Source organism: Piliocolobus tephrosceles, chromosome 10 (assembly GCF_002776525.5).
Source record: "Piliocolobus tephrosceles isolate RC106 chromosome 10, ASM277652v3, whole genome shotgun sequence".
Lineage (NCBI taxonomy): Eukaryota > Metazoa > Chordata > Mammalia > Primates > Cercopithecidae > Piliocolobus > Piliocolobus tephrosceles.
In genome coordinates, this window is record NC_045443.1 from 54,328,228 (window position 1) to 54,351,638 (window position 23,411).

General features: G+C 52.3%; 3 protein-coding genes across 10 annotated transcripts in view; all 3 read right to left on the minus strand.

Annotated features, from left to right (window-relative positions):
- The window catches only part of NDUFA4L2 (NDUFA4 mitochondrial complex associated like 2), a 3,128-nt gene extending 2,243 nt beyond the window's left edge, over window positions 1-885 (minus strand). The window contains exon 1 of the mRNA XM_023210721.3: window positions 580-885. Within this exon, the coding sequence (XP_023066489.1) occupies window positions 580-636 (57 nt within the window). The 5' untranslated portion in view covers window positions 637-885. The remainder of the gene's footprint in view (window positions 1-579) is intronic.
- Window positions 886-6,973: 6,088 nt separating this feature from the next.
- Window positions 6,974-13,770, minus strand: STAC3 (SH3 and cysteine rich domain 3). 3 transcript variants are annotated; one of them, XM_023210713.2, is made up of 10 exons: window positions 13,508-13,770; window positions 13,177-13,274; window positions 12,583-12,655; window positions 11,277-11,374; window positions 8,670-8,736; window positions 8,441-8,490; window positions 8,062-8,147; window positions 7,840-7,891; window positions 7,613-7,750; window positions 6,974-7,435 (listed from the first exon to the last, which is right to left on the minus strand). In XM_023210713.2, the coding sequence occupies exons 1-10, from the start codon at window positions 13,722-13,724 to the stop codon at window positions 7,337-7,339; spliced, it is 978 nt and encodes a 325-aa protein (XP_023066481.1). In that variant the 5' UTR covers window positions 13,725-13,770; the 3' UTR covers window positions 6,974-7,336. The 3 variants fall into 3 exon arrangements, with proteins under 3 accessions (XP_023066481.1, XP_023066483.1, XP_023066482.1); XM_023210715.1 differs by lacking the exon at window positions 12,583-12,655 and having other exon boundaries at window positions 13,508-13,645; XM_023210714.2 differs by lacking the exons at window positions 11,277-11,374; window positions 12,583-12,655.
- A 4,767-nt stretch (window positions 13,771-18,537) lies between these two features.
- Window positions 18,538-23,411, minus strand: part of R3HDM2 (R3H domain containing 2) — a 137,974-nt gene continuing 133,100 nt past the window's right edge. For 3 of the 6 annotated variants that reach the window (XM_026454646.2, XM_023210709.2, XM_031936324.1), the window contains 4 exons: window positions 22,742-22,889; window positions 21,173-21,270; window positions 20,753-20,837; window positions 18,550-19,889 (listed from right to left, as the gene is read on the minus strand). In XM_026454646.2, the coding sequence (XP_026310431.1) occupies window positions 19,549-19,889; window positions 20,753-20,837; window positions 21,173-21,270; window positions 22,742-22,889 (672 nt within the window). In that variant the 3' untranslated portion in view covers window positions 18,550-19,548. Of the gene's footprint in view, window positions 19,890-20,752; window positions 20,903-21,172; window positions 21,271-22,741; window positions 22,890-23,411 lie in introns of those variants that run through there. The other 3 variants (XM_026454643.2, XM_026454644.1, XM_026454648.2) reach the window with 3 other exon arrangements.

A 23,411-nucleotide genomic window follows, 5' to 3' on the forward strand; every position in this document is an offset into this window, starting at 1 on the left:
TTTTTTTTTTTTGAGACGGAGTCTCGCTCTGTCGCCCAGGCTGGAGTACAGTGGCCAGATCTCAGCTCACTGCAAGCTCTGCCTCCTGGGTTCACGCCATTCTCCTGCCTCAGCCTCCCGAGTAGCTGGGACTACAGGCGCCGCCACCTCGCCCGGCTAGTTTTTTGTATTTTTTTAGTAGAGACGGGGTTTCACCATGTTAGCCAGGGTGGTCTCGATCTCCTGACCTCATGATCCACCCGCCTCGGCCTCCCAAAGTGCTGGGATTACAGGCTTGAGCCACCGCGCCCGGCCGCTTCACAAGTTTTTGTGCCCCCCCCCACCCCACCCCGGGTCTGGTGCTCCCTCCCTGGAATCTCCTACAACCATATTTCCTGGCATGGTCTCCCTCACCCTACAGCAATCCTGTCCAAGGTAGTAGATTTGTGGGACACAGGGACTTTTTGGAGAGAGACTGGGGCAACCTTAGGGGAAGATTATGAGCGCTGAGGGACCGGGGCACAAGGCAAGGCACTGGGGGATTTGAAGGGTGGGGCAGCAGGAGAGTTAGGAGTTAGAGGTTCTGAGGGCAGGACTCACCCCCGGATGTCTTTTGATCTGCTGGTAGAAGCGGGCCCCAAGACTGGCTCCTGCCATATCGTTTTTCCAGTGTCTGGTCTTCTCCGGTGGCTCTGTCCTCTCCCTCCTCCTGGGGTCCCGCCCCTGAGTGGGGAGGGATCAGCCCAGCCCAGAGCAGCTTAGCTTGGCCCAGCCTGTGCTTCTTTGGACTCGCCCCACCCCGACTTAGCTCACTTTCTCCTCAATTCCAGGCCCAAAGCCTGGAGGGGAATTGTCTGGGAGCCAAGCGGTTTCTGCTCTCTCATTCTCTCCTCCAGATGCCTGCACTTGGACAACGGGACACCATCATTCTTGGGGCTTTTGGCATCTGAGGGGAGGACCTCACTGGCATAGGACCCCATAAGATGTGGGAGGAGGTATGGTCATGGGATGGGCACTTAGCAAAATGCATGTGTAGAGTGTTCACAGGTGGGACCAGGAGGGGCCAGGGCCAGTGAGGCCATGTGCAGCACTTACCTGACACCCCTAGAGCTGTCCAGAAGCAGGTCCTGAGAACCCTAGTTCTGTCCCCCTCACAGTATAGTGGGGGAAGGAGGAAGACAGGCCCACACCATAAAGCTCCCCCAGCCCCTCTTGTTCTGGGTGGTTTCTTCAGGTTGTGGTTGAACTGGAATTGTGGTTGGAGGCTGGAAGACCAGGTGTATCTTAATCATGGCTCAGGATCAGGATGGAATACGCTGGTTTATTTATTCTACCACAGTCATGGCAGTGGGGCTTGAGAGACTTGCTTGCTCTGCCTACCTGGGGTAGGGTAAAGGTGGGGCCGCCCAAGGAGGCCATCCCCTTCCTCTGGCTGTGGGATGGAGAGGAAGGGAATGGAGTGGGGGAAACAGGAAAGATCGGACAGATGTTGAAAGAGAGCAAGACACAGACACAGAACTGCGAGCGATTCCCTCCTGTCCTCAACCTTCTCAGGTGGGTGCTATGCTGCCGGGGTGGGGAAGCGCACAGCCCCCGTCTCTGGGGAATTTGGGTCTTAGGGACGCAGGAACCGAGTCCTAATATCTCTCCCCACTCCCACCATAACCTCCACCACCCCCTCCCTCCTCGCTGCTGAACCTGCAGAGCACCCCCCACCTCCCCTTCCAGAGCCCGCCCTGTGGAGGGCGCGGGCGGGAGCCAGTTATGCACCCATCGCTGGGATCCTCGGGGTACAGGGAGGGAGAGGGCGCTTTCTAGGGTCCCCCTCCCTCTCCTTCGCACTGATACCTCCGCCGCCCCCTACTCTGACAAGCGCGGCTGTAATTAGGCTGCGGGGTCCCGGGCTCTCCGCCTCCCTCCGGTGGATAATGAGATAAAGTGTCAGAGACACGGCGAGAACAAAGAGACAGAGACTCGCTGCGATTTGTGTGGGGGGCGGGGGAGCGGGGCTGACGGGATGTCAGAGCCTCCAGCAGCCCAGCCCTCCCAGAGAGCCCGCGCCTCCAGGGCCCAGGAAGGGAGAGTGTGTCCTGTCACCCGCGTACCCCAGCCCTCCAGTCTCTGGGACCAAAAGGCAACCCCAGAGCTCGAACTCGAGCGGCCGCACAGCTGGGCTGCACATCTGGTTCTCTGTGGCACAGCTGGGGAGCCAGGACGCCGGAAGGGGCGCCTGGTCCTTGCGCCTTTGCTCACGGGCCCTCGCCTGCCTCCTTGTGCCCTTTCTTCTGAGTTCCGGTGATCCCGGCCAGGTCCCAAATTCTCTGTCACGCTCCTTTTCCAGGGCCGCCGCTGTTCCTCCAGCCTTGGGCCTCCGCCCAGCTCACCGAGCTGCAACGTTACATTATTGCCTCCGCTCCGCCTCTCCGCCACTCTTTGACCCTTCTCCTGCTTCTGGTCCCTGTCTCTGTGAACTTATTTCTAACCCCCCTTCCATCTTTGGTTCCCGCCTCTGGCTCGTGGCCCATGGGGCCGATCTGGAACACAGGACTCCTTGAGTTCCGGATCCCATCTCTCCTCGCTCCCCACACTTTCCCGCCACGAGGACTCAGGCCACGCTGGCCCAGCGGGGTGAGGGATCGCAGGAGTCATTAGCCGCAGATTAGGCGCGGCCCGGGATCCCGCTGGGACTGGACTCCAAGCGCTAACCCACACCAGGATCCCAATCCGCGCGCTGGCTGCACAGCGGGTCAAAGGCAGCGGGACTCAGCGGATTCAGCGTGTTGCAGGGGCCGTGGGCACGGGCGCCCCCTGGAGGCCGAGGGGCCCCCAAGCTCGGGGAAGAGGCCTTGGGCACCCCCTATCCTGCAGTGCCGACCCTGCACTCCCGGCATTCGGGCCGCTAAGTTGGTGCCTGGAGTCTCCGTCCACGCCCAGCCAGTCACTCCGCCACTCCCGCCGCCAAGACAGTGGGTCCTGCAGCCTCCACTCTTCTCGTGTGAGATGGGACCGGAGGGCGGAGAGGGGACGCGGAAGCTCCTGTCTCCCCAGCCACAATCAGCACTCAGGGTTCAGGCGGGTTCCTCTTCTGGGGCTGGGCAGACTCAGATGCCTGGGGGCGGGGGAGGCGGGGGCTTCATCTCTGCTTCTGGGCTGCAGATTCGAGATTGCCCTAAACCCTCTGACCCGGCCTGTCCTAGCCTCTCCCTGCCCTTCTTTCTGCCTCTTGTTCGGGCGGTCTGTCTGCTTCCTCTCTCTGGGTATGTCCATCTCTCTCTTCCTTATCATTCTGGCTGTGTCTGTCTGCTCTCTTTCTTGCTGCCTTCCCTACCTGGCTTTGTCCCTCTGCATCGGTTTCTCTGTGTCTCTCTGTGTCTCGCTCCCTCCCTTCACATCTCTCCATCTAACTGTGTCTCTCTTTACTAATGCCTCTCTTTGTCTCTGTCTTTATTTCTGTCTCTCCACGACCCCATTCCCCAGCTCTGTTCCTATTCTCTGGGTTGCTGCTTCTGGGGACTGCAGCAGCCCAACAGGGCAGCCCGGGGACGCCTCAGGGCACTGCCCAGGGTTCTCCTCCTCAGTGCCCGGGGTCCTCCTCCTGGTCACCTCCACATGCCCGTCACCTCCGCGCAGCGTTGGTCTTCCTGCCGCGGCTGTGGGACGTGGAGGAGCGCCCGGGAGGGAAGACACAGGGCCCAGCATCTGCTCGGGAGCCCCGGGGCCCTTGACCCCCTCTGCAGTTATTAAGGGCGCCGGTTCCCGAGGCACCGAGATGATCATGATTGCATCAGCCAGACAGAAGCGAAGCCGGGAGCTGCGCGGTGAGCGAGCAAGTGAGACAAAGACTCCCGCGCCATCTGTTTATGCAAAGCGCTCTCCGCCGGGCACCCCAGCGTCCGGCTCCTGGCCGGGCTTGGGGCAAGGGTCATAAGCCCATTCCCACCAGGCGCCCCCACCGCGCCTTGGCTTCCCCTCTCCTCAGCACCCAGAGGGGCCGCGGGGCGAGCGGAACGGAGAAGGGGCGGGGGTATTGATGTGATTGGAGCGGACGCGGCTGTTTCTTCAATAATGGATGGAGATGATGCGGCCGGCGAAGCCGAGCTGGCCGGGAGAGGAGAGAGGAATAGAAATGGGGAAAGGAAGGAGTGGGGGCGGGAGACTCACTCCGGCGCGCGCGCGCACACGCGTCACACTGTCATTCGGTTACACGCCGCCGCGCGGCTCACACCCAGGCACACGCCCACGCACTGTCACCGAGACACACATACCTGCAGGCGGAGACGCGATAGCAACACACACTCCCCGCTGGCTCTTCCTGATTTTCACACATACCTGCAGGCGGAGACGCACGGAAACACCCCCACGCGGAGGCACATCCGGGCAAAATCACCCAGATGGGAGCTGGGGAGCGGGAAGTGGACAAACCCGACAGATACAGACACACTCAGGGCACAGACACACACCCGGACACAGAGTCGGACACACATGGGGCTCGGGTGGACACACCTCACATACCCAGGGAACGGATACACACAAACCACACGCCGGGGATACAGACGTCCATAATTGCCAAGGGCACGGAGAGACCACCCACACCCACTCAGAGGCTAGCACACCTTAGTATATGTAAGAGTTGCCATCTGTGCCCTGCAGGGTGGAATGTGGCAGGGAGGTCCTCAGGGTCTCCGGAGCAGGCCTCGTTAACCTAGCAGTATAATGAGGTCTTGGTGACAGGAGGCGCCTGGGGCTGTGGACTAAGAGGCCCGTGCGCCAGGGCTTAGTTGCCTGCAAGCTTCCTTGACTGGCCCCTAGGGAGCGTGGTGTCGATGTTGGGCCGCCCCTGAGCAGCAGACCCGGCGGACCCCACAGACCCAAATCCGGCAGTTTGGTGGAGGGAGAGCCCAAAGGGAACACTGGAGCTGCACCAGGAGATTCTCAGGATCCCCAACACGGCTGCCAGTGGGGTTTATAGAGAGGGTCACTCTGTACTCTGCCTTATCCCCCCGTGCTTCCAACTTCAAGGGGCGTGTGTGTGTGTGTGTGTGTGCGCGCGCTGAGTGGGCAGTGGAGGAGGTTGGGGTGCGAGTTGTCTTGTACCCCAGTACCGGCCCTTCCTCGGATCTGTTTTCAATTCATTCTGCTCCTTGGCCCAGACTTATGACCTTTGCAGCGTGCGGCAGTATCATCCATCACCCAGGCGCCGCTTACGGGGATGAAGGGCGCTGGGAGCTCACACAGGGTCGCTGTCATGCCTACCGCGCTCTCTGGGGACCTCCTCTCTGGCCTGCAGGCCAGGGCTTAACAGTCTTGGTGAGTACTGAGGGGAGGGTGTGACCATGGGGCTCGATCGGGACACTGGGTCACATGTCCCCACCCCTGGTACCCTAGCACCCCTCCTTCAAGTTCAGCACAGCCTGTTTCCCCGCTTTTCCCGCCCCCCTTCTCTCGGGCCCTTTGCTTAATTTCCTATTAACTGCTGATAAATCCAATTAAACCGCCGCTCTAATTAGGGACAGCTGCCGGCTCAGTGAGGCTAGGGAGGGGGGCGCCCCCCGAGTGTTGGGAGAGAACAGCCGTTCTCCCTGCTCCTCCGCATCCGCACACCAGCATTGCCGCCCAATGAGCCAGTAAATTGGTTTTGCCTGAGCACTGAGGGGGGCCCTCTCGAGGATCTCGGGGGGCTCTGGTTTTGAGTCCCTCAGACCTTGATGAATAGAGACGACCTGAGCCCTCGCGGTCCCTCCCCTCATACATTCCTGTTAGGTAGATTTCAAGGAAGGATGAGGACAGAAGGCTTGATTTGCGTGTGGTTGGTGTGTTTGCCTGTGATCTGCTCCTATTCCAGCTCAATCGCGATTTAAGGGGGGTTTTCTTTAATGACTCCACCTCCACCCCCTCAGGCATCCGGGACCGTCAAGGGCAAAGGGAACAGAAAACTGAACCCGGTCCTGCAGTCTTCTTGTGTGCTTCCCTACCCCCATCACACCTCAGCCTTCTGGAAGGGGGGCGCGCCTGTCCCAGGCCCTCCTCCCAGCTGAGTCTCTGCCCTCCCCCCGCCAGCAGCAGATGGTGCCCGGGCTCCCGCTGCCAACCTTGCTAGGCGGTGCCAACCTCAGTCCTGGCAGACAACGGGCAGACAAGAAGAGGAGCTCCTGGCTGGCCAAGCCGACCCTCCCCCACCCGGCATCGAGCTCAAGACCCCCCCACACGCTTGCCCCACTCCAGCGACCACTTCAGCCTCCCCTCTCAGTGGGTCCGCTCCCAGGTCCCCAAACTCCTCGTCTCCTGCTCCCTTCCCCACACCTTCCCGCTCCTCGCCACCTGCCGCCCTGACCAGGGCCGGCGTATTTGCATATTTGCATATGCAAATAATAACATTTGCATACAGCGCTCCGCAGGGGTGTCTCCGCGAGAACCGGTTAGCTGTCTGCCCTCCGTCCTCACTCGGTACCTGTCGGAAAGGGTTAGGGCAGGGGCCGCGCGGGAGGGGTTAGGCCCCCGGCCTAGCTAGCTCGGTTCCCGGAGGACTTGAGGAAGTGTTGCCATGGAGACGGCACGCACCCCACCCCCTCCCAGGCCCAGGGTCTCGGGCTTGGTGTCTCTGGTTCTCTCCCCTTACCCACCCTCTACCCCCTCCCCATCCCTCGCTCTCCAACCGAGATCTTGCATCGCCCCCTGGCGGCCTAGCTCGGCGCCAAGCCAGATTCCGAAATACAAGGGGCTGCCTGCGGCTAAATAGCCAAGAGCAAGGGGGACTTACCCTACTACAAGATCCGGCTCCCAGCCGCTGGGGCGCGGGGGCGGCAACTGCAGCTCCGCGCTCCCCTTTCTTCGCTGACCACAGAGGCCTCACCTGGCTGGCGCACTTGTCTTCCCACCTCCAGCCAACCTCAGCCCAGATGGGTCTCAGGTTACCCGATGGTAACAAGGTGGGGCAGTTAGGGAGGATTCTCCACCCCTCCGCAGGCCGTCTCCTCAACCCCAGTTAAAGAACAACTTTTCTAAGTTTTGTCAAAAGTTTAATAAAACTTGCAACATTCGACAGTTCGCCCTCCCCCGCCCCCCCGCCCCCCGGCCCCAGTCCCTCGCTCCTCCTAGTAGATATGCGTTTTTTTCCAGCTCTTGCAAGCGGGGCCTGAAAGGTTTCGGATCCGGGCTGCTCTGGGCAGCAGGTATCCGAGGCCCCAGGCTGGGGAAGGGGGCGACAACCAGTCCCTTCCTGGAAGCCCCGTCGCGCTCAGGCGGGCCTTCCAACCCCTCCTCTCCCAGCAGTTTCGTTGTTTTCGCCCCCCTCCTCAAACTCCACTGGGCCCGCCCAGAATGGGGTGTGGGTGTCTCCCGCTTGCAGGCGCCCGCACGCCTAGATCTCCTCCAGAAAGTCGGTGGGAAACAGCCCCACCTTGCGGCCGGTGTAGACCTTGACGTAGCCGCCCGCTTCGTCTCCTTTCTGCACCACGATCTAGAAGATTCAAGGATCAGAAGTAGGAGAGGAATCAAAGGAAACGGTAGGAGAGGACAGCAGGGGAGCCGGGGGTTACAGGGGCTCACCCTAATCTCATTAATGGCTAAGCTTTCCAAGGAGTGTGGTCGACTAGGGAGCATTCAGGCCTGGGATTGGATTGGGGCAACAGCCTACCTGGTCCTTCTTGAGAGTGATCTGCCCTATCTCGCGGTTCCCCACGAAGGATCTTGTCACGCGGTGCACACGTTCTCCAGCCCGGACCCGAATGATGAAGTTTGGCGGGAAAAATCCGACCTTCTCCCCGATTTTCCCCTAGGGAAGACAGTAGGGAGAGTCCATCTCTCAATGTCGGGTTCGTGACTCAACCCACACTCCATCCTAGCCCTAGCCATTTTTCTCACCCGCCACCATTCTTCGTTGGAGTCATCAATGACTGTGATCTTCTCTCCTGGCCTGAGAGGGGAAAAGAGAGGCCTCACTCACATAGCAGGTCCCCTTCTGTGCCCCTGGTCCAGCATCAATAGGCTCCAAGCCCTGAGTCCCCCTTTTTCCTTTCCCTTGAGGGAACCCAGCTCTTTCCTCTTCACTCCACAGTCCCAGCCCCCTGCCCCAAGGCCTCTCACGGGAAATCCAGATCGTCCTTCTCCAGGGCTTTGAACCGATAGAGAGCCACAAAGTAATGAGACTGCTGGAAGCCAGGCTGCTTGTGCTGGGGGTGAAAGGGAATGATGAGTCTTAGGGCTCCTCTACCCCACACTGAGGGGCAGGATTCCAAGGCAGGGACATTCACCACACACTCTACACTCCAACTCTCTTCTAGGTCCCTGAACCGAGAGAAGTGTTCTGGTTGTGAGTGGGTGTGCAAGGTGATGGAGAGAGTAGGTCAAGCGTGATGGGAAGCCTAGGAGTTAAAGAGTGAGCTTCTGCCAGGGCCATGAGTGGTGGTGTCAGAGCTGGGTTGGGGAGAGGACTGGGGTCCTTGCAGGGAGGAAGGATTCTTACCTTGTCATCAGGTGTCTTCTTCTCAGCCTTCTTATCCCCTTCAGGGTTTCCTGGGATAGGAAACACCAACAAATTGTCTGTCTCCTGGAGGTCAATTCTTATTCTCTTACCCTTCTGTGGAAGGGCCTCATCTATCCAAAGCTGGCCTGCCCTTTGCTCCTCCACCCTCTGTGCCACAGCTGAGCCTCTGATCCTACTCCATCTCTGGATGGAGGTGGGTGACACTCACCATCCTGGGGTTTGCCTTCCTCTGGTCTGGCCGACTCTGGCTCCTCCTCCATCATGGCTGCTAGAGGCTGGAGGGGGCACTAGAGTTAGGGAGACGCTGTCTTGGGAACCCATGCCCTGGCTCTCTATAATCAGGTCAGCGAACTACAGAATAATGGGATCTTAGGATTGGAAGAGGCTTTGGAGGAAATATCTAGCCCAGCCCTCTGCCTAATGCAGGGACTTTCTCTAAAACATCCTAGCAGGTGGGTCACCCACATTCTGCTTGAATGTAGTTAAATGACAGGGAATTCACTACCAGATTCCAGGTCCTTGACTATGCTGTCAGCCTTTAAAAATACTCCAGTGTGTAAGTAAAAAATGAGCAGCATGGCCGGGCGCGGTGGCTTACACCTGTAGTCCCAGCACTTTGGGAGGCTGAGGTGGGTGGATCACCTGAGGTCGGGAGTTCGAGACCAGCCTGACCAACATGGAGAAACTTCCTCTCTACTAAAAATACAAGATTAGCCAGGCGTGGTGGCGCATGCCTGTAATCCCAGCTACTTGGGAGGTTGAGGAATGATAATTGCTTGACTCCGGGAGGCGGAGTTTGCTGTGAGCCAAGATCATGCCATTGCACTCCAGCCTGGGCAACAACAGCGAAACTCTGTCTCAAAAAAAAAAAAAAAAAAAAGAGTAGCACAATTTTTATAATTCCCTTAAAAGAATATAACCCAAGAGTATGTTAGCCCTTCTGGAAGCAGCCAAATCACACTGCTAGTGCCTTGTAAGTCATAATTCACTCCACAGAAATCCCTTATCTGTGCCCAACCTCCATATCAACAAGTCTGAGGCCAGATTTCTAGTTCTGTTTTTTGCAGGTGATTTTTTTGATCAAGAACAAATACGTACATTTATCTTTTCTTTTCTCTTTCTCTTTTCTTTTTCTTTTTTTTTTTTTTTGAGACAAGGTCTCGCTTTCTCCCCCAGGCTGGAGTGCAGTGGCTCACTGCAACCTCTGCCTCCCGGGTTCAAGCAATTCTCCTGCCTCAGTCTCCCAAGTAGCTGGGATAGCAAGTGAGTGCCACCACGCCTGGATATATATATATATATATATTGTGTGTGTGTGTGTGTGTGTGTGTGTGTGTGTGTTTTTAGTAGAGACAGGGTTTCACCATGTTGGCCAGGCAGGTTTCGAACTCCTGACCTCAGGTAATCTGCCCACCTTGGCGTCCCAAAGTGCTGGGATTACAGGCGTGAGCCACCGCACCTGGCATGAACATACAATTTGTATCTTCGTTATATCTAAATCATGTTATAAGGCACCAGAAATATCCCTCTAGCTGTATAATCCTGAAAGGACCTGGACTCTGGGTACTGCCACTCAACCAATTTTAGGAGTCCATCTAACTGTAACCATCATCCATACTGGTCCAAACCCTGGTTGTCCAGAAAGATATAAGAATATTCTAACACATTTCTTGCTGAACTGAATGCAAATCTATGGCATTACTAACCTAGAAACCCTGTTACAAAAGGAAATGAGGTTTATCTTGGCCAGTAGCTTTGTGCCTCGGTTTCATCATCTGTAAAATGAACGGGTCAGACCAGATGATCTTCATGGATCCTTGCATGGCTCTAGAATTCTCCATTTACTTGGCATGACAAGTTCTCTTTCCTACATCCAAAAGCACAGCTCTTGCCTCTGTCACCCTGCAATGCCAAAGACTTTGGGCCTAGCCGTCAGGTGGTTGTGGTGACAATTTCAGAAGGAAGCTGAGAAAACATAATCTATGGCTGGAGTTCTTAACCAGAGGCCCATGGTGAGCTGCAGTAGGTCCCAAACCCCCCTAAAATTGCATGCAAAAATATTTCTGTTGAGTTATGCGCAATTTTTTTTTTCTTTTTCCTTTTTTTTTTTTTTTTTTTTTTTTTAGAAGGCAGTATCCCCCTCTGTTGGCTAGGCTGGAGTGCAGTGGCACGGTCTCGGCTCACTGCAACCTCTGCCTCCTGGGCTCAAGCAATTCTCCTGCCTCAGTCTCCCAAGTAGCTGGGACTACAGGCGTGTGCTACTACACCTGGCTAATTTTTCTATTTTTAGTAGAGACGGGGTTTCACCATGTTGGCCAGGCTGGTCTCAAACTCCTGACCTCAGGTAATCCACCCACCTTGGCCTCCCAAAGTGCTGGGATTACAGGCGTGAGCCACCTCACCTGGCTTTTTTTTTTTTTTTTTTTTGGGGTGGAGTCTTGCTCTGTCACCCAGGCTAGACTGCAGTGGCGTGATCTCAGCTCACTGCAACCTCCGCCTCCGGGTTCAAGTGATTCTCCTGTCTCAGCCTCCTGAGTAGCTGGGATTATACACCACCATGCCTGGCTAATTTTTGTATTTTTAGTAAAGACGAGGTTTCACCATGTTGGCCAGGATGGTCTCGATCTCCTGGCCTCATGATCCACCCGCCTTGGCCTTCCAAAGTGCTGGGATTACAGGCATAAGCCACCATGCCCGGTTGGGTTATGTGCAATTTTAGGGGAAGACAATCCATTACTTCTGTCAGCTTTCCAAATGGGAAAATGACCTGCTCCATGGGATCTCTGGGAGGGACCTCGTGGGGAGGTACAGTGCTCACATTTTTTTTATCTGCCTGTCCCTTCTTCCGTTCCTTGTTTGCCATGATCACCCCAGTGCGCAGGGTTTCAAACACAGGGTCATTGCGATTGGCAGCAGCTAATCGAATTGGAGGAGAAAGAAGACATTATTGGGGAGGCAGAGAAAGGCTTGGAGGAAAGGAAGGGAAAGGCGGAATCGAGTAGATGGATACCCATGTGTGTGCTGGGTGGCAGTGGGGGCGCCGTGGGGGAAGATTAGGGAAGGGTCAGCTGAGCAATACCTAGGACACCGATCTAGAAAGGACTCTAAAAACATCACTGGTGATGTAATGTGAGGGAGAAAAGTATTTATCAGAACTCCTTCCAGGCAGAGCATTATATGACGTTTGAAAGACAACTTTGGTTGCTTGGGAGTTGAGACATGCTCAGAATCACTATTCTCCTTTTAAGGAGAATGGGCCCTTAACTTCTGGCTTTTGTTCTGCTGAATGGCATGTGTAAGCTGAGGTGCTGCCACCAATAGGTTCTTCTTTTTCACCCATGCTCTTCACAGAGTTCAGCCTCTGCTCCAAATAAATGTTGAGCAAATTTGTCAATGAATATACTTTTTTTTTTTTTTTTTTTGAGACGGAGTCTTGCTCTGTCGCCCAGGCTGGAGTGCAGTGGCCGGATCTCAGCTCACTGCAAGCTCCGCCTCCCGGGTTTACGCCATTCTCCTGCCTCAGCCTCCCCAGTAGCTGGGACTACAGGCGCCCGCCGCGTCGCCCGGCTAGTTTTTTCTATTTTTTAGTAGAGACGGGGTTTCACTGTGTTAGCCAGGATGGTCTCGATCTCCTGACCTCGTGATCCGCCCGTCTCGGCCTCCCAAAGTGCTGGGATTACAGGCTTGAGCCACCGCGCCCGGCCCAATGAATATACTTTTAAGGGTTGCCAAATTATGAACCTGCCCAGGGTGCCTGCAGCCTTTGGGTCTTGCCCCAAGTCTGGTATGACTCTGTAGTAAGGATGAGGACAATCTAGAATCCTTGTTCTTGCTTAGAAATGATTTTGCACATGAAGAGCACAGATTCTGAAGCTAGCAACTGAGGAGTCCAGTCTTGGCGCTACCTCTTGCTAACTGTATGTAATTGCAACTAAATCTTACCTCCCTCTGCTGTAAAATGGGGATATTGCCTCTGCATCCAAATGGATATAAAAATGTTAGGTTGAGGGAGAATTATGGGAAATAGAAAGTTTCTGTTTCAGAATTTGGCTTCCAAAGCTAGAGATGGCATGAAATCATCTCTAGACTTGCCCATTCCCTCATGTTCCATAAAGGGCACTTACAGAGATCTTTGATACAAGCATACTGCTGGTTGCTGTAGAGTGGGGAACTATAGGCCCGACGGAAACCAGGCGGCTGTAGGAGGGGATGGGAGGAAGCATTAGAGGTAGCAAAGTAAGGTCCAGAAGCCCATCTCTCCCATGAATGCTCACCCTTTCTCAGAAAAAGAGATGGGCTGAGAAAGAAAAAGCAGAGAAATGAATGGGATGGAGGAGGGACCAGCAAGGGATAGCTGGTGACATGTCTCCTCCTTTCTTTTTTTTTTTTTTTTGAGACGGAATCTCGCTCTGTCGCCCAGGCTGGAGTGCAGTGGTGCAATCTCGGCTCACTGCAAGCTCCGCCTGCCGGGTTCACGCCATTCTCCTGCCTCAGCCTCCGGAGTAGCGGGACTACAGGCGCCCGCCACCACGCCCGGCTAATTTTTTTGTATTTTTTAGTACAGACAGGGTTTCACTGTGTTAACCAGGATGGTCTTGATCTCCTGACCTCGTGATCTGCCCGCCTCGGCCTCCCAAAGTGCTGGGATTACAGGCGTGAGCCACTGTGCCCGGCCACGTCACCTCCCTTCTACACCTTGTTCCCCAGAGCCTACTCACGATCTTGCCGAAGCATCTCTGCATTTCCACATAGGACTGACAGTGTTCATGGATGTTGGTTTTGCAGTTCTTACAGCGAAGCCCAAACTTGTTGTTGACTTGGGAGAGGGGGAGAAAATTCAAATAAGATTCCAGATTGCCCTTTCCCTTTGTACCACTGCTGCTACTCTTAGGTTCCCTTTTCTGACTGGGACCTTACTTGCTCAATCTCTAACAGCATTGCCTTACACTAACTCTAGCCACAGCCCATCTGCTACAAATACTCTCGTATGCCCTCTCCCCAACCTCTGGCTTCAACATCACACACTCTTCACTTCCCTTCATGACTCACGAACAATCATCCGGGCACAGACATCACAGAACTTTGGCTTCTTGAAGAAGTGATCTTTGAATTTGTGGGGCTTATCGTTGACCAGCTTAGGAGGTTCTGGGGGTGGCTCCTCCTCCTCCTCCTCTTCTTCTTCCTCTTCCTCATAAATGTAGTAGATGGGCCCACCCCCAGCTCCCACTGCCTCCCCATTGGCCTGGGGCTCTGGGGGAAGTTCCATTTCCTTTGTCCCTGTAGAACCCTTCCTGAGTAACTGCTTCAGCCGCTGTAGCTGAGGGAGGGAGTGAAGAAAACCCAACGTTAAAAAGACTTGTCACCCTCTCTAGAGTAGGGGGGCGTTAAAGCAAACTAGACAGTTTTCTGGTTTTGGGCAAGGAATGTACCCCAGGATTAGGCGAGTATTGGTATTGGGGACTGCAGGTGCTGGTCAGCAAAACGTGAGTCACACACAAATGAGATCAATTTAAGCACTCTTCTTCAGCTGTAAAGGCTTCCTGGCCCCCCACACCCAGTGGTCACAGGCCCAGACTCACCCCACTTTGCCGAGTCTCTGCTGGGAAGGAGGGCTTAGGGGACTCCAGCACCTCCTTTTCTGTCATCCTGCAAGAGGTTGGACCCCACTATGAAATCTAATCCCTTTCACTCTTCTCTCCCTTATTTCTGTCCCTTGCAGTACGGCAGTACTCAAAGGGAAGGTTTTCGGAGAAACGTGATTAGAGATTTTGTTGTTGAGATGGGGTTTCACTCTGTCACCCAGGTTGGAGTGCAATGGCGTGATCATGGCTCACTGCAGCCTTGACCTCCCAGCCTGAAGCAATCCCCCTACCTCAGCTTCCTGAGTAGCTGGAACACAAGATGCACACTACCTGGCTACCTTTTTATTTTTTGTAGAGACATGGTCTTGCTTTGTTGCCTAGGCTCGTCCCGAACTAGCTCCAGCAATCCTCCCGTTTCAACCCCTCAAAGTGTTGAGATTCCAGGTGTGAGCCACTGCACTGGGCCAAATACAGATCATTTGGCAGGTTTTATTAACAGATTTCATGGAGGTCTAGAAAAAAGACCATCATGACCAGGCGCGGTGGTGCCTGCCTGTAATCCTAGCACTTTGGGAGGCTGAGGCGGGCAGATCACTAGAGATCAGGAGTTCAAGACTAGCCTGGCCAACATCGTGAAACCCCATCTCTACTAAATATACAAAAATTAGCCAGGCGTGGTGGCGGACACCAGTAATTCCATCTACTCAGGAAGCTAAGGAAAGAGAATCGCTTGAACCCAGGAGGTTGCAGTGAGCCAGAATTGTGCCACTGCCCTCCAGCCTGCGTGACAGAGCAAGACTCCATCTCAAAAAAACAGTCCATATAAAAAAAAAAAAAAAGCCCAGCAGTTTTAAAGAGCTCCCCAATTAGTTCCTCAAACTGATACTCATCCTTCCATCCTGAGGGGAGACCCCATAGTTTACAGCCCTTACAGTGTTCAAGGCTGCATGGTTTATGTTATTTTCCTATAGGTACTTTGTTTCTCTTGGGAATCTGTGGGCAACAGACATGTGATGCATACCTTCCCAGATCTCCTCTCTTTAAGAGGTTTAATGTGTGTCCTCGTGTGCGCACAAGGAAGGATGGACTGCAGACATGTGTCCTCCCCTACTTCTTTCTTGAGCCCTGGGGGCCCTGTGCCTAGTTCTGTCCCAGCCTGCCTCAGGGCTCAGCTATTTTAAGTTTTCAGGGTAATATGAGCCTTTCCTTCCCTTACTACTTCATTCCCTTTACCCCACCCCCACCCCCCCCTCCAATCCTAACTCATCCTAGAGTAGAATAATAATTTTACTCCTAAAACCCAAACGACTCAGACAAGGAAAGAAATGAAGAAGCTGAATAGATTATAGATCAGGGCAGCTGGCGTGAGCAGTCGTGGAAATTGAGAGGATGAAGAGGTAACTTACGTTTGGGATTCCCTAAATCAGTCCACAGTCTGTAGAGGGAGCTGGGAGCCCCGAGGCTTTGATGGTGGTGCTGGGGAAAAACTGGTCCTCTTCCTTGGGGGCTAAGCCCCCCCAGTACCCTGTGTTCACACCAGCTACCCAGTCGCTATTTGTAGACCTCCTAGCCTCCTGCCTTGGTGTCAGGGCTGAAATGACAGGGCTGGAGGAAAGTGGACAGCTGAGAAACACAGCTGACACAGAGAAATTGGACACTGAGAGGTCTGGGGCAGGGCCGGACCCTAACTCCTCCCATCCCTCCAGAGCTGCTGTTCCTTGATTCTTCATCTAAGGTGAACAGGTGAATAATGGCCGTATTCAGGAAGGGACAGTTTCTGTTCATGCTCATATAACATTTAAAGGGAGTTATTTTTTATTTTTTGAGACAGGGTTAAAAAAAAAAAAGACTAATTTGAACTCATAGCGCTCTCCTATCAGCCATACTAGATGGCTTTCTTTTCTCTTTTTTTTGAGACAGTCTTGCTCTTATCACCCAGGCTGTAGTGCAATGAAGTGATCCGGGCTCACTGCAACCTCCCAGGTTCAAGCAATTCTCCCGCCTCAGCCTCCTAAGTAGCTGGGATTACAGGCACCCACCACCATGCCCAGGTAATGTTTGTATTTTTAGTAGAGACGGGGTTTCACCATGTTGGCCAGGTTGGTCTCAAACTCCTGACCTCAGGTGATCCGCCTGCCTCGGCCTCCCAAAGTGCTAGGATTACAGGCGTGAGCCACCGTGCATGGTTAGATTGATTTTTATCTGTGGGTGGCTGGAGAAGTATTTTGCTATCCTGTAAGTGAAGAATGTGTAGTATTGCTTCATTCCCTTCATCAGCTCCCAGAGACATCTCCCCACCCTCCTTCTTGCAAAATTTTGTCCTCAGGGTGAAGGGAATTACCAGGGCTATTAAAAAGGGCCAGTTAACACTGGACAGAAGGATATAGCTGCCACATAAGGAATTTTTAAAATCATTTCTAAGTAATGTCCCCTTCCTCATGAGAACTGCAAACTCTTTTTTTTTTTTTTTTTTTGAGACAGAGTCTTGCTCTGTCGCCCAGGCTGGAGTGCAGTGGCCGGATCTCAGCTCACTGCAAGCTCCACCTCCCGGGTTCACGCCATTCTCCTGCCTCAGCCTTCCGAGTAGCTGGGATTACAGGCGCCGCCACCTCGCCCAGCTAATTGTTTATATTTTTAGTAGAGACGGGGTTTCACCGTGTTAGCCAGGATGGTCTCGATCTCCTGACCTCGTGATCCACCCATCTCGGCCTCCCAAAGTGCTGGGATTACAGGCTTGAGCCACCGCGCCCGGCCGAGAACTGCAAACTCTTAAAGGTAGGATGGCCAACCTCACACTTCCTAACCCCTTTTGATTCCCTGATTCCATCTCCCACCTTTGATGACTCAGTATATAACTGATGGATCAAAGAGACAGATGCCATTCTGATCTCACAGGGGTTTACCCTTCTCCTACTCTTTGGGCTGTGACATAGATGAAAGAGGAGATACTCCCATCTCAGGGGAGAGCAATTTAGAGGTGGCAATGCAGTGCTGCTTTATTCCTTGTATCTGTAAGAAATAAAGGACTGTGTTGGAGACTGAGTCAGGTAAGCTCCTGTAGGACCGTGGTTAGGGATACAGCTACTTGGACCCAAGAGATTTCCAGGGCAATATGCTTTGTCATTCTCACCCACTACTTTTTTTTTTCTATTTAAGGGGGAAGTTTGAAAAGGGGGTGCAGGATGGTTCTGACTCTGCAGGTTCTTTAATGGCCCTGCTCTGACAGACTGCAGAACAACAGGGCTTGCTTTGAGATGCTCTAAAGGAAAAGCTGCATCTTGCAGGCAAGATGACTTCTGCTCTTCCCCTTTTTTCAGCCACATAGGACAGGGACTGCTGAGCATGTATGGATAATATAGCATCTTGGCAGTGCGAATTCAGTTGCTGTAGCTTTTATTGTAATAAACATCTGCTTCTGTCCCTGACAGGTAAAACCCAATCCTCCGGCTTTAGGATTAAAGAAAGGCGGCCAGGCGCAGTGGCTCACGCCTGTAATCCCAGCACTTTGAGAGGCTGAGGTGGGTGGATCACAAGGTCAGGAGTTCGAGACCAGCCTGGCCAACATGGTGAAACCCTGTCTCAACTAAATATACAAAAATTAGCTGGGCACAGTGGTGCATGCCTGTAGTCCCAGTTACTTGGGAGGCTGAGGCAGAAGAATCGCTTGAACTCGGGAGGTGAAGGTTGCAGTGAGCTGAGATCATGCCACTGCACTCCAACATGGGCGACAGGGCGAGACTCTGTCTCAAAAAAAACAAAAAAACAAAAACAAACAAACAAAAAAACCCTATAGGGTTTTCAAAAGATGAGCTGGACTGGGAGCAGTGGCTCATGCCTGTAATCACAGCACTTTGGGAGGCCAAGGCGGGGCATCACTTGAGCCCAGGAGTTCAAGACCAGCCTGGGCAACATGGTAAAACCCTGTCTCTACCAAAAATACCAAAATAATAATAATAATAATAAGGCATGGTGGATCGCACCTGTAATCCCAGCTACTCAGGAGACTGAGGCACAAGAATCGCTTGAATACGGGAGGCCGCTGCAGTCAGCTGAGATCTGCCACTGCACTCCAGCCTGGGTGACAGAGCAAGACCCTATCTCAAAACTCAACTACAAGGGCCCTAAATGAGTACCACAGTACCACAGAATTAATAGTCTGGAAGGAAACTTAGAGGTCACCTAGTAAGACCAAGTCTCTTATTTTACTGATATGGACACAGATCCAGAGTTGAGAAGTGATATGCTCGATGAATCGCAGTGGCAGGTTTTGGGAGAGCCCAAAACCATGGTCCCATTAGAGATCCAGCCATCTATCAGAACCGTGTACAGGGAAGAGGATGAGACAGAGGGAATTGTGTTAAAAATAGTGTGCGTATGCTAGAGAAAGCCATCCCAACCTACAACAAACACCTCCAACAGCTGTAGGACTATACCTACCCAGGGCCTCCAACCCTTTTTACCCATACCAGGGTGGCAACAGAGAAACAGTGACTGATGTCCAGTGACAGATTTTTTTTTTTTATATTTAAAAACAAAACCAACCTCCCCCCAAGTAACCCCCAAACAAACAAAAAACCAGATTAAATAAAATTTACAGTGAATATACCCAGCAAACATCTGTATGTGCAATTAAATACTGTGTCTGTTACTGCGGCACGAACCTCAAACAAACAATATACAAGTGTTCTGGGGGTGGCCAGGGGAGTCCCAAGTTTTAACTCTGTGGGGTCTAGGAAGACAACATGGGGAAGTGAGAGAATGGGGAACTCAATTTTGTTTATCTTAATTCTGTCCATATAAATATATTCATAAAGACCAAAAAAGGAAAGGAAGCTTGGGATGTTAAGGTAATAGGAGGAGAGTGTGGGACTTTCCCAATTCTACCTGACCAAAATTATGAGAGAAATTAATTTTATGATGGGAGAAGAGATTTAAAAAATGATAGAAGAGGATGGGGGCCGGGCACAGTGGCTCACACCTGTAATCCCAGCACTTTGGGAGGCCAAGGCGGGCGGATCACCTGAGGTCAGGAGTTTGAGACCAGCCTGGCCAATACGGTGAAACTCCGGCTCTACTAAAAATACAAAAATTAGCCAGGCATGGTGGCGCATGTCTGTAGTGCCAGCTACTTGGGAGACTGAGGCAGAAGAATCACTTGAACCCAGAAGCTGGAGGTTGCAGTGAGCCAAGATCGTGCCACTGCACTCCAGCTTGGGCGACAAGAGCGAAACTCCGTCTCAAAAAAAAAAAGAAGAAGAGGATAGGATGGGAAGAAGAGTGATGCAAGGGTGGGGGTCAACCAGGGAAAAAGAGGGGACCCATGGCAGGGGAGCAAGAAGGAGTCCAATGCCAGTGTGGGTATTTGTCTGTTTCCATCTTCATCACTGTCTTAGGCTCCAGTTTAACATCAGTCTCCTTACTTGCCTCTGTCCATGGTCTGTCAGGATCCTTCAACCCCCTCCACCCTGCCCTTGCTCCTTCTGTGACAGTCCCTTTCCCCTCCTCCATTTATTGGGAGCTGGCTCGCTCCAGGATCCTCAGGTCATAGTTCTTTTTGGCCATTCGAAGTTTGAAGCGACTCACGGAGTTGTTGAGACGAAGGGAGGCATTTTGGGCAGCCAGGGGGCTGGGGAACACAGCCACAATGGTGTACAAGGCAGCGAGGTCCGAGTGGCGGCCATTCTCAGCAGTCCCACTGTTGTCCCCCCCACCCCCTCCAGGCAGCCCCTGAGCATCCTTGAGCCACTGGATCTTGGCGCCGGACATGGCGAGCTGCGTGAAGAGTTTGTCCGCCTCGGTACGGGTGATGCCCTCAGGGAGATCTGTCACCTCCAGCACCCGCCCCAGGACTGGAAGGGGAGGAGAGAGGATATGGTTGTGAGACGAATAGGACAGGAAGGACTGGACAGCAGCCCGGCAGAGAAGTGTCCAGCTGACCAAATCCGTATACAACGTTTTCAAAAGTCTGGCCTTTCTCTCTTAGCCCTTTCTTCCCCTTCCCACCATCCCAGCTCCGATAGGGCAACCAGGAGAAAAACAAATGAACCTTTTTCTCCTAGCCCAGAGATGTAGGCAAGAAGGGACTAAGAATGAGAATCCCGGGTTTCTGAGCTGAGAACCTATACATCAGTTCTCTCATAAGGTGCTATTGCTATGAAGAAAATGTGGCTTTTGCTAATGTTAACAATGTATCAATCTGAAATATGTTCCATAGTTCCCTTCCCACTCAGAGGCTGGCTCAAATAGATTCTTCCTTCTTATCATCTCAGGAAGTCAGTTTCCCTTCCTTTCCTTGTTTAGGAAATTGCTCCAAATCCCAAGACAGTCTTGTTCACCTAGTGGGAGGCTTGCAGGATGAGAGTTCCTCCCCCATATTCTCTACCAATCTTCTCCTAAACTGGGTCTAGGACTACCAAAGGTAGATGTTGTAGATTAGGGACAGGACAGTAATTAGAAAACTCTTTGTTAATAAGAGGCAACTCCCATAATTGTGTTATTCCCACTTTTTACCATGATCTTCCTCAGAATCTGAGATGGCTTGGTAAGGAGGATTGAGATACTTCACTTCTCTAGTTTCTGCTTGCTTTTGAGCACAAAGGGTCCCACTTCCACTCCCCATCCTAAGCTGGCTTTTCCCACCCATGCTGGACTGGTAATTAAGGGCTGGAAGGGTGGGCACCTTCTCTTGGGGATTCAGCATCCTGTGACTCACCAACATCTGCTGTCCCCAGGTCAGTGGAGGCAGATTTGAGTGCTTGTCTCTTGCCCCGGTTTCCATGCTTCAATCCACTCTGTCCCTTCAACATTTGAAAGACGACTCTCATCCCATGTAAACAACATTGACTTGCATCACAATGTCTGCCTGAGAGATTGTGGAGTAGCACCGACCCAGAGGACCCCACCCCACCAGGCAGTCAGGTTGGCCATGGAGCAGCGACTCAGAAACAAAGAGCCCCTCCCTCTTGGCATGGGGGTCGGGTGGGAGACATGAGTACAGGAGGTAGGGCAAGGATCCTGCTTTGTTCATTCTGTGTTATTTCCCTTGTACACCCAGCTGGCTGAAGCTCAGAGACAGGCATCCAAATAAGAAGAGGGGTCTGATGGCCCTACAGTTGCTGGTGGACACCCTTACCTGGTGCACCGTGTAAGTTGACTGGCCATGGAGCAAGGGAGGGCAGATGGACAGATTGTACTGTAATGGCTGGCCCAAAAGGGAGTAGCGCCCATCACCTAGGGAGTAAGAGCAATTGGTTTTCTGGGAGCTTAAGCTTCATAGTATGACTTTTATAAGACTTAAAGGGGCTTTGGAGATAGACAGCAACAATGCATGCTATTCCTAATTTTCTATGATGGAAATGCCCATGTGACTGGTAGAAGATGTTTCTCTTCCTAAATCCTTTGGCTGTCAACTGTATCTCACAGACAAATGGGACTAGTAGGTCCCATCATCCTTGAAGAAAGGCTCTATCCATTGTAGACAACAGTCCTATGAAAATGACCAGCGAAGAAACTTACAAACCGTTATGCATGTCTTTTATCTCTCTCTCTCTCTTTTCTTTTTTTTGAGACAGTTTCACTCATCACCCAGGCTGGAGTGCAACGGCATGATCTTGGCTCACTGCAACCTCTGCCTCCTAGGAAGCGATTCTCCTGCTTCAGCTTCCCGAGTAGCTGGGATTACAAGCATGTGCCACCACCCCTGGCTAATTTTTTAAAAAATTTTTAGTAGAGACAGGGTTTCACCATGTTGGCCAGGCTGGTCTCGAACTCCTGACCTCAGGTGATCCACCTGCCCTGGCCTCCCAAAGTGCTGGGATTACAGATGTGAGCCACCGTGCCCGGCTCTCTTATATCTCTTATATAGATTCTCCCAATCCCTAAACCCAGGGTTCAACCTTCCGACTCGTGAGAGACAATGTAAGTACAGTAGACAAGAGCATAGACTTGGAGCCAGACTGCCTAGGTTAAAATAGTGGCTCTGTTACTGGAAATACGATGTTGGGTATTTTTTTTCCCTCATTAATGTTGCTGGAAAGGTTAAACAAATATAAGACACGTAAAGCATTTATAGCGATGCCTGGTACATATTAAGTACCATTAGGTGTTATCTATTATTGATAAATATTATATTTCAGAGCACTTGAAAGTTTTTAAATTACATTCTCATTTTTATACTGCTTGTGACAGCCAGGGCAGAAAGCAGATAAAATTCCCATCTTACGTGTGATTAACCCCATTTTATAGACTAGGAACTGAGGTCTAGCTCTGAGTTTAATTAACTTGTTGAACATCGTGAAGCTAGTTAGTGGTGAGACTGAACTTCTGAAACCAAATCTAGTGTTTCCTTTTCTAAGACCATAGTATTTCTTACAAAGGCCCACATTCCCAGCCCTCAGACTTGGTACTGATGTTAGGTTAAACTCTTTGGTCATTAGAAAGTTCAGTAAACTTATTTTCCCCAGCTCTTTTCAACTACTTGGTTGTAAGTACTAGGTATGTAAAGAAGGCTAAAGAAAGTTAAGTATGGACAGCACTAGAGAGTGGCAAGTGTCCAAGGCCTATACAGGGAGGTTAAGTTAGCTCCCAGAACTGGATCATCCACACTGGTCCCCTGCCTGTTGTTACTCTTTCAATCTCTACAATTGGGAATGGGATGTGAAAGGTGAATTCCACAGCAGCCAGCACTAATCTAACCCCCTACCCTGTGCTGGACCCCCAGGCCGGGGGAACTGTGTGAGGACAGGCAGGGGACTGAGTCCTGTGCAGACGCTGCTGAGGCTGGTGACAGGAGAGGGTGCTGGAGACTGGGTAGGAGATGTGACAGGGCTGCTGCTCATTTGTGTGTTGGCCTGTGGAAAAGAGGAGCACACGATAAACATCAAACATTACCCTCTGGATATTCCCATGGCTTAGCTTAAAATTCACCTCTCTCAGGAAACCAGTTTCTCTTGCTGAACTCTGCCAAAGTCAGATTCTTCCTTCAAACTGCAACCTCAGACCTTAATTCATTTATGCTATTTTATTTTTATTTTATTTTTTTGAGATGGAGTCTTGCTGTATTACCCAGGCAGGCTGGAGTGCAGCAGTGCAATCTTGGCTCACTGCAACCTACACCTGCCGGGTTCAAGCGATTCTCCTGCCTCTCAGCCTTCTGAGTAGCTGGGATTACAGGTGCCCACCACCACGCCTGGCTAATTTTTTACTTTTTAGTAGAGATGGGGTATCACCATGTTGGTCTCAAACTCCTGACATCAAGTGATCCTCCCGCCTCATCCTCCCAAAGTGCTGGGATTACAGGTGTGAGCCACCGCGCCCAGCCCATTTATGTTATTTTATTTTATTTTATTTATTTATTTTTTTTGAGACGGAGT